This window comes from Sinocyclocheilus grahami, unplaced genomic scaffold, assembly GCF_001515645.1.
Source record: "Sinocyclocheilus grahami isolate Dianchi unplaced genomic scaffold, SAMN03320097.WGS_v1.1 scaffold384.1, whole genome shotgun sequence".
NCBI lineage: Eukaryota > Metazoa > Chordata > Actinopteri > Cypriniformes > Cyprinidae > Sinocyclocheilus > Sinocyclocheilus grahami.
The window spans coordinates 171,932-183,944 of NW_015505563.1; the positions used below are offsets into that span (position 1 = coordinate 171,932).

The window sequence follows — 12,013 nt, forward strand, 5'->3', positions numbered from 1 at the left end:
AAATAATGTGCTTTTTGAACCTTAAACCGCATAAACACATTGCATAACACCAAATAATGTTCTTTTTAGCAACATCATATGACCCATTTAATAATGTATTAGTAATGTTGAACAAAAGCTAAGATTAATAAAAGTATTTTCATTATTAGTGCGTGTTCACCAATGTAGTTATGTGGTTACAAATGAAACCTAATTGTGTTTCCAGTACTAACTACTTATGAAACAAAACTGTCAAAAAGGATAATTATTGATGATATTAAAATAATAAAAAATATATTTTCCTTTCTAACATTTAAAGGTCATCTGAATGAAATCACAACAGATTAATTCAATCACAGAGTATCCTCTCTAAGATTCTGCAAAATCTATTGTCTGCAGTAAGGACTCATTTATCTTTTATGAAAAATGTTCACAATTTATCTACAAAGTCTGGTTAATATGTGGTTAATAAATGTTCATACCGTAACATCTTTATTTAAACCTAAGATGAAAACAAAAGTGCTTATTCACCAGCAGTAATGTATTTTGAATGGCTATCAGCTGACTCTGTCAGTTGTGAGGGGTCAACTTGACTCAAGCACACAGCGGGACGTCGTCCAGGCACCGTGTCTCTCACCTGACAGGACTGTGCCAGGCTCATGCCCAGTCTGAAGCGGGCAGACATGCCAGGGGGGAGTGCATGGGACAAGCCATTGCCCAGCGCAGGGTCGATCACACGCAGGCATTTCACCACCGCCTCCACGATCAGCTCACTGGTGAACTGCTTCACACTCTGAACATCCTCATCAATGTCCCTGAAAGATGAGGAGGTGATCCCAACCACACATTAACAATAAATAAGTTTGACATGTCCCGAGATGCAAATCAAGGAAATGACTTGTCACAACTGAGGAGACCTGTTAGATTTTGAATACTTACGTGCCAGCTTGCCTTAGAGAGTGAATTAAAATCCTGTCGACTTCTTCCATCACGGAAAGAGGTCAGATATAGCTGCTCGACTGTCTTCCGTAACAAAATTAAACCCACACCGTGGACAAGGCAAATGAATATCATAAGGCTTCAGCTAACCCTCAGCATCGCCTTCACTACAGCCTGTGCAGGGCTGCTAACCTGGACGACCGTTCGGTTGCCATGGTTACATTTCAAAATGCAGCTTCAAATGAAACGTACATTGTTTTTTAACACATGCTGCAACAAAACTGCGTGTCAAAATTACAGCTTTTTTTCACACAGTCTCTTCCAAATCTGCTTTTTCTGGAGAGGAAGTCATTACTCAGGAGTGTCCGACGCAGTGCACCATAGGACATGAAGTTTTAGCTCTTTGAGCCGCCCGTAATGAACTACTCGTATAAAACTCAAGTTCCCGACAACCACAGCGCGGGCAGGTCTCGTGACGAGTCCGACGCGTAAGCACGTGCGCTGTCCAGGAGCGAATTGAAATGTTTGAGATGTTTTTGGAGGTTTGAGAGAAAATCAGATGATATAGATCATTAGAGTTAGAACAGTCGTCTTATTAGCAGATGCTTAAGCCAGAAAGAACAAGCTATTTATTGTCAATATTATTAGTGCTGACTTAATATTTAATGATATATTTAAATCTACAATGATTTGTAGCATACAGTAAATCTTTAGAGATCCTTAAACTAGGAAAAAACTACATGTTTTACATATAGATGCTACTTGATTCACCTCTTCAAGAAATACTGTTTACACATTGATCAGTAAAAATAAATAAATATAACAAGACAATGAAGAAATTTTGCCATTAATCCTCCAAAAAAAAAAAAAAGAATGGCAAAAACAAAACTTTAACAGTCTTTTGAAGCCTGACAATTGTTTTGTGTTCCTGAGACCAAAATGTGTTTTATTCACTTAAATCTTGCCAGGCCACAGTTTGCATATACTGAAATATGATATATGGTGATTAGTCAGGTGACATAAAAACCAATGCAGTTGGAATCCTTGACACACTCTAAAAATGGGTTAAAATGACCCAGTCTGGGTTGTTTTTAGTCCAGTGGCTAAGTGGTAAATATATATAGGACAGAACACATGTTGGGCTAACTTGACCGAAGTTGGGTAGTTTATGTAACCCAGCATGATGAGTTGATTTTACCCATCGATTTTTACAATAATATTATATATTTTTATATTATATTAAATATTTTTTACCTACCTTACATGAATTAGTAATTACAGATTAACGTACTCCTCCCATCTTAATGACCCAGCCAAAGGGTTACACAAAAACTACCCAACACTGAAAAAATAACCCCAAAAATGACCCAAAATGCTCAACCTCTCTAACCAATAATCAAAACATAATTTTATTCACCCGTCTTAATTCTGTGTTTTTTGCTTCTTGTGGATTGCATGACATTCCATCAATATGAAGAATGAGAGACAAGCAGATGTGAAAGCGTGAAAGAGCCACTGAATGGAATGCTGTTGCCTGCATTACCAGAGTGGCTTGCAGTGGCACAAAAACGGGGTATGCAATATATGCAGTGCATAGGGGCACCCTCTATTGGGGGATACGCCTCTCTGCTTATCTCTATTGCTCAAAAAAATGAGGTCATGATATGTTTGTGAATGGGCGTTTGATTTACATTTGAGAGAAAATGAGAAGGTTGTTAACAAGGATACAAAATAGCCACTTTTCGCCAAAAATTGCCGTTTTAAATTTAAAATAGGTCATTTGTGTGATTCACGTAGAAAACTTGCTACTTCATACTTCAGTACAAAACAATGTTGAACTTTGACCAAAAAAAAGTTATTTTTAAATGTTATAATAGTGGTTTTATAATGTCTAAATATAAATCCAAAAGCAAAACATGTGAAAAGAGTGGAAATGGTAAATGAGACAATGAATGATCCTCTGCTCCCATCTAGTGGCCATAGTGGGAATATCATGACATTCATTTTAATAGTATTTGTTTTTCTACCAGGTGGCAGAAATCTTCCACTTAAGCATGGCAAATTTTCCATTAATTATCTTTGTAAGTAAACATTAAATAATACAGATGTTCTTTAAAGTGAATTTTACATAGTGTTCTCATTTGATATAAAATGTACAAAAATATGAATAACTTTGAGGCAAATGAATAATAATAAAACAAAATATTGTAAATCCCTTCAAAATTACCTAACTAAAAAGTGAGCAATATTACATGTGTTTAAAAAAAAAATTAAACAGAAGTGTCCTACTGTCTGGGGTCAACCGTCTGGAGTTAAAGTTTTTTTTAAGTCGAACCTTTGTCACTTTTTTCACCCCTGATGAGTTTGTACCCTTCCATGCACAAGCTGGTTAATGGGCTTTTGGTCATTGACTTGCAGAAAGTTTTCTGTGGGAGTTAGTGTTAGGGGCTAGAATACAGAGGGGCTCCAACACTGATCTTGCATACCCCTCATCAAATGCGCAGTTGCACCCCTGGTGGCTTGAGTTGTCCGTGACATCACAAGTAATTTGAGACTGCATTGAGAAGCTCCCTCCCTTTTGGGTTTTTTCTTCAATGTGCTTCCCACCCTTGCCTTACTCCCTTCAATAGAATCACACTGTCCTTTTACTCTTTCTCTCTTGGACTCTACTTAAACCTTTTAACAACTGGGATAAAAAGCAACACCTCAACCAAGAAAAGCTCTCAGAATGCTTCACCAGCACTACCTTTGAGAAAACACCAACAGCCATTTAAAAAGGGTGAGAGAGTATTTTCTTTTCTGAGTCTGTTGTATTACTTGAGCACATGGTCTATAAAATCAAACTGATGTTGACAGGAAAGGCTTAATGGCTTAGGAGAGTTTTGTTACCATAATTACAGCTTTCATTAAGTTTTTTAGTCATACAATTTGTTCTTTGATTGCATTATTAATTGTACTTTCAGGTGGCTTTTTATAACAATTTGGGTTAGTGAGATTTACAGTTTGTTATTCCCCTCAATGACCCTACAGTGTTGTGAAGAATATGGCTATATATGACTTAAGATAATAGCGTGTGTGAGTTGCAAAGGAAAATCTTTCTATGCACACTGTACATGACGTTATGCGGGTATCATATGTCTGATCGCAGGACTAGAATTAACTTGAGCCAGATATAAAAGGCCAATAGCTGATTTGGACTTGCATGGACTAGGGATGAATGATTGGAAATAGACGGCAGTATATATGTTCTTACGTCTTTTACTAGTCTTGAGATGTTTTCTGTTGACTGAGAGCAGTGTACCCACCCAAAATATCTACAAAAAATGAACAAGTCACTCTCTCTATGTGAGGTTGTTGTTTAGAATAGAATTTAAGCTTGAAATGTTTATTTTTAGCTAAACTCCCATGACAATGTAAGATAATCAACTTGATAGATGTAGGTTGAATGTAAACTGTGAGTTTAAGTATGTTTTCATTCTCTCAGTTCTTCAAATGTTCCACAAAGTCTTCTTGATCAATAAAACAGCATTATATACTGTTTTGTACTGATACGTTTTAGACTAAATTGGGACTATAAAGAGCTCAAAATATCTAAAACATTAAAAAAATTGTTGCGCAACTTGTAAGAGTACACCCAGTGCATTGTGAGAAGTAGGCCAAGACTTATTCAGTAAAAGTTTTTAAAGAGCAACCAGGTCATGTATTCGGGGAAAAGAGACATCAAATTTCATTCAACTTGGTATCGTCAGTTTGGTTATTCATTAGGATACTGGCAAACTTTTTAAAGGAAGAATTTAAAAAAACTTCCGAAGTTAAATGGGAGAGCAGAAGTGTGTCATTTTCTTTAGCGTCGTTTATAGGAATACGCTTTACTTTCCAACTATAGTGGTCATTAAAATGTATATTTATCAGGGCTGTCAAATGATTAATCATGATTAATCGCATCCAAAATAAAAGTTTTTTTTACATAATATTTGAATGTGTCACACCCCAGGACTGTTTGTTGTGATTTCTTCCCTCATGTGCTCCGTGACCTAGTTTTCCCCCTTGTCTGATTGTGTCATTCAGTTCACCTGTGTCTTGTTAATTATCCTAATTTGCCTGTGTATTTAGTTCTAGTCTGTCCTGTGTTCCCTCGTCCAGTGTTAAAGTTGAGTTGTGAGTGTGTTACCTGCCTGCCTTCTGTGGATACCTTCTGTGTGGATTAATTAAAGATTGTTTACGTTCATCTTCTTCGTGCGCTCATTATACACCGCACCCCTGACAGAATGTGTACTGTGTTTATTTATTATGTATATATAAATACACATACATACAGTATATATTTTGAAAATATTTACATGTATAAACATTTATATTGTTATACAAACCCGATACCAAAAAAGTTGGGACACTGTACAAATTGTGAATAAAAACAGAATGCAATGATGTTTTATATTATATATAAATATGTTTAATGTATAAATATAACATATTTTTCTTAAATATATACATGCATGTGTTTGTATTTATATATACATAATAAATATACACAGTACACACTCATATATTATGTAAACAAAAACTTTTATTTTGGGTGCGATCAATCGTTATTAATCGTTTGACAGCACTAATATTTATACATTTGTTGGCCATAAAATGTCATCTGATCTTGATCACTAGTGTACACACAAGACACAAGTATATACTAAAGCTTAAGTTAACAACGCAATTATAATCTTTCATGTATTTACTGAACACATTCCATTAAACATTCACAGTGCTGTGGAAAAAGTAAGTGACTTGTTGTTACTTGGATGACCCACAATTGTTTTTTGATAGTTGTTCATGAATCCCTTGTTTTTCCTGAACAGTTTTCTAAAGAACTGCCCACTGTTCAGTAGAAAAATCCTCCAGGTTCTGCACATTCTTAGATTTTTCACAACAGTAACTGTATGATTTTGGGACCCATATTTTCAGTAAGGACCAGTGATGGATTCAACTCAACTGCACCACTATTACAAAAAAAACATTTACTGATGCTCAGGAAGGTTTAAAAGCTGAGTGTGTAAACTTTTTGAAAATTATGATCAGAGTAAATTGTTCTTACTATGAAACATTCATATCTTATAGCTTCTGAAGGGCAACACTAAATGAAAAATAGATATTTAAACAAAATAAGAAAAAAGACACATTATCGCCCTGTTCAAAAAAGCTTACTTGTGACTTTGATGAAGATCAAATTTTTCTGACCAATAAATGCAAAAAAAAAAAAAAAAACCAATTCCAAAGGTTTCAAATACTTTTGCTTGTCACTGTATATAGTATGTGAAAAGCAGTATGTCAGATGAGTAGGTTGTTCAAATACACATGAAACAGTAGGTGAATAATACTCGGATGTTCACCTGCTGTGACTTTGAATTTCACAGCCTGTGGACACTTTGTTATCCCAATGAGGCCATGTGAACTGTAACTTTAAGCCATCTTTTCAAATGCAATTCGAGTGAAACTGCAATTGATACCAAGAATGTTGTTCATCATGGTTAAATTATACTTGTTATCGCCCCCGTGCATTATTTTTGTGGTTATTCTATGTAGCATGTAGCGTTTAAAGGACAATGTCAGCACTGCAGATGTAATATGCTTGATTGCTTTACAAATGCATACCAAAAGAACATACTTTATCAGTGATCAAGAAGTATATTCCTCGTCAAATTCAGCTCATATGATGTTGGACACAGCAGGTTTCACTGTGCACATACTTATCTGCAATTTGCTGGCCAAACACTTAGCCCCACCCTAAACTCATGCCATTGGTTGTGCTAATGTTGCTATGTTGGGTTAGTCAGGATGCTTAACCAGAATGTATTGATAGCACGTCAGTAGTTAATGGCTTATTTATAGTCTCTGCATATAAGAAAGTATTTCAACATGTTAACTTGAACTTAAATGTTGCTTAGTGCTAAAACTGCAGGGCCAGTGTTTCGTCCGCTGTTTGCTTGGAAGGCAATTTAACCACAAAGAACAACAGCCCCTTCACCCAGTGTTTAATTTTATGTGTCTGAGATCATGACTTCCTATAATGTAATTTTGCTTACCAATTTTAGCTTCTGAGATCAGGTGAAGCACTTCCTGTTGTGTTGTAATCTTTGAAGCACATAAAGTTCTGTGGCTAGAGTGTGAAAAAAATATCACTTTCACAATATTTACTAACACTGTTATCTGAAAGGAAAAGTAGAGGAAATCATTATCAGGTGGAAAATGAAAAGGAATGTGTTCGATTATTTGAAGGGGCGTTTAAGGCGCAATGTACACACCGAAGTTGTGACCCACACAATTGATAAACCTCAAGAGGTTTCCGTAGCTCTTTTAAACGGATGTCCTGGACATACTGAATATACATGGCCACAACAGGGAAATGAGCCTGCAGAGAGATCAGCGAGTGCATTGTGTGGTCTACAACAATGACCAGACCTGGCTTCTTACTTTGGCTTCCACTCTTTGAGGCTTTCGGGTTTTTAAAAAGTAATTCTGATGTGGAAAATGCATTCTGTTAGGGCTATTATATTAGCAAAACTTACTACGAGTTCACCCAAGCCTTCGTTTTGGCACACAGATGTATGCGGCCTCTGAGGCGAAGGGATCATATTATCTCTTGGGAAATGCTCTGGAAATTCAAGTATGGGCAAGTACGCTACACTCTGTCTGCCATAAAACGAGCATTTGAGCACTCTAATACACCTCTAGCCAAGGCCTTAAAATGGATAGCAATAGTGTGAGATGTTGACTTAGGGAGAGAGAGTCTATAGAGAATTGAGAGTGGAACGACAGGAAATGGATGGAGGCAAGGAGAGGAATGCCAGTGAAATGGTGGAGAGATGGTTGCTCAGCTCTCATGGTGAGTGGGTGAAAATAGTAGAGGGTGGGATCTCCTACCTGCCAAATCTTATCCACAAATCTTGCTGCAATGTACGTTTTAGTGTGCAAATGTGATTTAAAAGTACATTTGATCACTGTTTTAGGTCAATGCTTCTCAGATGGTTTTGCTTCAGTTCCAGATTAGAGTTGTTACAATCTAGTACTATTACACTAAAGTAAACCAAAATGTTGTAAATATTCAAATAATGAAAATATATAAATTATGATATTAACTATAATAACAATATAAAATCTATTTACAATTTAATATTTACATTATTTTCAAGTAACATACACTAACATTAAACAGTTTGGGGTCACAATAAATTTGTAATGTTTTTGAAAGTCTTTTATACTCACAAAGGCTGCATTTATTTAATTAAAAATACAGTAAAATAATACTATTGTGTAATATTATTAAAATTTAAAATAGCTGTTTTCTATCTGAACATATTTTATAATGTAATTTATTCCTGTGATGGCAAAGCTAAAATTTCAGCAGCCATTACTGCAGCCTTCAGAATCACATGATCCTTCAGAAATCATTCTGATATGCTGATTTGGTGATCAAGAAAAATGTCTAATTATTATCAATGTTGAAAACCATTTCTTTGAAAAGAAAATAACTTTTCATCAAAGAACAGCATTCATTTGAATTTGTTTCTCCTTTTATTTTTATTGCAAGTATAGCTATATATTCTTTTACATCATATAGTTCTTTTAAAATGGGTTTCAAAGATGACTGCATGTCACAAAAGCTGTCTAGCTGTGCCTCATTTGGTTATCTTAGTAAGTAACGTGATATGTTAAAATGCATTTTGCATTGTTTTCCCTGCAGTCTGAAAGTTGAGCTTTACTATATGAATGTTAAGTCTCGAGAATCTCTTAAATTCAATTCGGCAACAGCGAGTAAAGGGTTAAAAGTTGTTCGATGTCCCAGCACACCTCACCCTCCTCTCTTTGCCACCCTCCCCCATCTCTTTCTCTGTCTTTCTCGTTCTCCCAGCCCCTCAATAATGTCTCTACTACCCACCCTGCATGTTTTAACTGAGTGCTAAGAAGTTTAAACAAATAACTCAATGACTCCTTGAGAGTGAAGCGGAAAGGTTGTCTGCGCCAAGTAACATTTAGCATCTAAAAATCAGATCCAGGGAACGTGGGATTACCAACAGTCATCTAGTGCTGCATGGAGAAAAGCTGCTGCAGGTAACAGCCAGTCTGGTCACACTAGTATTTCACACTTGAACAGGCAGTTATTGGGAGTGGTGCTGGATACGAGGTGGTCTTGTCACAGAGAGGTTAAAATCTCTTTCTCCTCTTGCATGTAGGCAAGCTTCCTTCAGGGTGAAATTCTTGGCATAAACGTGAGTGTGACATCTTGTAGGCGCACACTGTCAGAGCTTTGTGAGATCACTACCATCCTGCTTTTGTGGGGGTGGGTAGGGGTGTTAAATAATATTTTTTTTGTTGTTGTTTTGTTTAGTTTTTCCCACTAGGGTTTTTAACATTCTAAAAACTCTTTATTACAAAGATACTACAAGCTAGTCAGTGTATTCAGTAGGTGTAATGTATCGTAAGTTGCTTCAGAGGTATTGCAAATACTACGTACAACAATAAAACAGTGCATTGACATAAAAAAGGAAATGTACTTTTGGTACTTAAGTACTTTTAAAAGCAAGTACTTCTGTACTTTGACTTAAGTAAAAATCTGTCTTTACAACTTTTACTTGTAATGGAGTAATATTTGACCAGCAGTATCTGTACTTTCACTCAAGTAATGGAGTTGAGTACTTTGTCCGCCTCTGGCTAAAAGACAGAATGTCAAAGGTAGCGTCTCTCCAGAGGCAGTTTTGGCCACTCTTGTCAGTCAGTAAAGATTGGATGTGTGTCCCCTTTGGGTATGACCGTATGAGTGTCGTAGCAACACACAAAAAAGAAGTATACTACTAAATCTTGTAGAGTTTCGGTCACTATAGTGTACACAATGCTTTTAGAGTTACGAAATGACTAAATGGAGCACAGAAGAAGTCACAGTTCCAAAGCTCTTCGTTCATCAGTGAATTCACACACATAGTGAACGCCATTTTGTACCAGAACAATAATTTTCCTAGAAGTGTGGTGTTTGACATGTCTGTCAAATTAGCTCTTAAAAAATTTGCTTTCTCAGAAGCTGTTTCTTTATGAATGTTCATTTACACAATTGAAAAGGCAAGAATCCAAAATAAACCCAGAATTACAGATCTCTTGTGTATGTTTATGCTCTTTCCCAACCTGAAACATAACCTTAAGAGCCAATCACAATAGAGGTGGTGGGAAACAGACACATGGACCTCATGCTTCCTGGACTTTTAGTTATATCTTGACAGCTCTCACGGTCTTCTCATTGGATAACTTTAAGGAAAATTATGTCTAAATATAAAGTTATATGAAGACAGGGTCAAAAAGTGCATTTAACAGTCTCAGGTATCTGAGTTAAGGCTGCTCAAAAGTAGTGATTGTCATTGCAAAAATTGTGTAACATTAGTATAGACTAAGTATTAGTCTAGTATTAATAGTATTAAAGGGGTCATATGATGCGATTTCAAATTTTCCTTTCTCTTTGGAGTGTTACAAGCTCTTGGTGCATAAAGAAGATCTGTAAAGTTGCAAAGACTAAAGTCTCAAATCCAAAGAGATATTCTTTATAAAAGTTAAGAGTCAACCATGCCTACCTAAAATGGCTCATTCTAACCCCCCCCCACATACCTACGTCATTATCTGGGAAGATTTGCATAACGCCGCCCAAATGTTCACGCAAAGAAAGAAGGCATAACTTTTATTCTCGCTGTAGTATTGTTGCCGCCACCGCCATGTTGTGAAGGAGCTGTGTGCTTCTTTGTGAAAGTGAAACTACTTTGTTTGGCCTTCCAAAAGAGGACGATATCCGCTTCGTCATGCCTAGAGCTGATCCGTGCTGGTCGCTGAGGAAATACTTCAACTTCGCGCTGTAGCCCGCCGGATCGACTTTCACTGTGGACGAAGCGGAGTCCAGCCCGGGGTCGTCACATGTGGTTGCTGCAGGCATCACAATATGGTAAGGGACGTAACATTTCCATCACATGCTTGAGGAATTCGGCCAATCACAATGCACTGGATAGCTGGCCAATCACAGCACACCTCGCTTTTTCAGACCGATGAGCTTTGTAAAAATCGACGCGTTTCAGAAAGGAGTAGAGGAGAAACAATAATGTACAGTATGTGGAAAATAATGTGTTTTTTGAACCTTAAACCGCATAAACACATTTCATTACACCAAATACACAAAATAATGTTCTTTTTAGCAGCATCATATGACCCCTTTAATCAGTGTAAATACAGTACTGTATATATGCTGCTAACTAAGTGACATTCGTATTTTAGTCTGCTTTAACTGCTTTATTGCCATTTATTTCTTGCAGATCTACTTTAGAGAAAACGCTTCACTCCACTTTTCACAACTTTCACTGCTCAAAAGAGAAAAAGAAAGAAAGAATACATCATGGAACTTCAGAAACTAACAAACGGTCACCACCAAGACTTTCAACATCTTGAAGAAGGGTATGTGTCATTCATTAAAAGTGATTTAGCTTTAAAAACAGAATTGCGAATACGCTTCCTGTGTCACTAAATCTGTCACTACATATCTATTTTCTATTGGCCTGCAGATTCATGCTAAAAGCAATCACAGTATTCGGTTGCTTCACCATCTGCTTTTCTAGAACACCACTTATGTCAGGACCACTATCGTCAAAGATGATTGACAATTAGCATACAGTTTGGATTGGCGGTATGGTTCTGTTCTGGGCAAGAACTCCCTGTGCACATACATGCAGCCTAGTATGGATGAGACCAGGGAGAGAAGCGATAACCCCCCAGAGTAAACAGAACAGAACCAACATAAATGTATTGCAGATATCGTTAAAGTTCAATAATGTTATGTACACATTTTAGAATTAGTCTGATTCAAAGGAGAATCAGAAGGCTGAATCCTGACTGACAGAGGAGGAGTTGGGGATGGAGGAGGGTAATTAGCTATTGAGCAATGTGAAAACTGCTGATAATACTGAGGGACCTTATATATGAATGCTTAGACACCAGCATGAGTCCCATAGGTAGATGGGGATCAGCTGAAAGTCAGCTGATACGAGCTTGACTAACGTGACCTGCCAGAACTAACGCT

The 12,013-nt window shown here is 36.7% G+C and overlaps 2 protein-coding genes across 4 annotated transcripts in view; one reads left to right on the plus strand and one right to left on the minus strand.

Annotated features, from left to right (window-relative positions):
• ccdc22 (coiled-coil domain containing 22) overlaps window positions 1-1,280 on the minus strand; it is a 12,967-nt gene extending 11,687 nt beyond the window's left edge. Inside the window, exons 1-2 of the mRNA XM_016231165.1 lie at window positions 919-1,280; window positions 617-794 (exon numbers count right to left, since the gene is read on the minus strand). Coding sequence (XP_016086651.1) covers window positions 617-794; window positions 919-968 — 228 coding nt within the window. The 5' untranslated portion in view covers window positions 969-1,280. The remainder of the gene's footprint in view (window positions 1-616; window positions 795-918) is intronic.
• Window positions 1,281-3,479: 2,199 nt separating this feature from the next.
• Window positions 3,480-12,013, plus strand: part of slc38a5b (solute carrier family 38 member 5b) — a 20,078-nt gene continuing 11,544 nt past the window's right edge. Inside the window, exons 1-2 of one of the 3 annotated variants that reach the window (XM_016231166.1) lie at window positions 3,480-3,697; window positions 11,253-11,391. In XM_016231166.1, coding sequence (XP_016086652.1) covers window positions 11,333-11,391 — 59 coding nt within the window. In that variant the 5' untranslated portion in view covers window positions 3,480-3,697; window positions 11,253-11,332. Of the gene's footprint in view, window positions 3,698-7,538; window positions 7,796-8,851; window positions 9,022-11,252; window positions 11,392-12,013 lie in introns of those variants that run through there. The other 2 variants (XM_016231168.1, XM_016231167.1) reach the window with 2 other exon arrangements.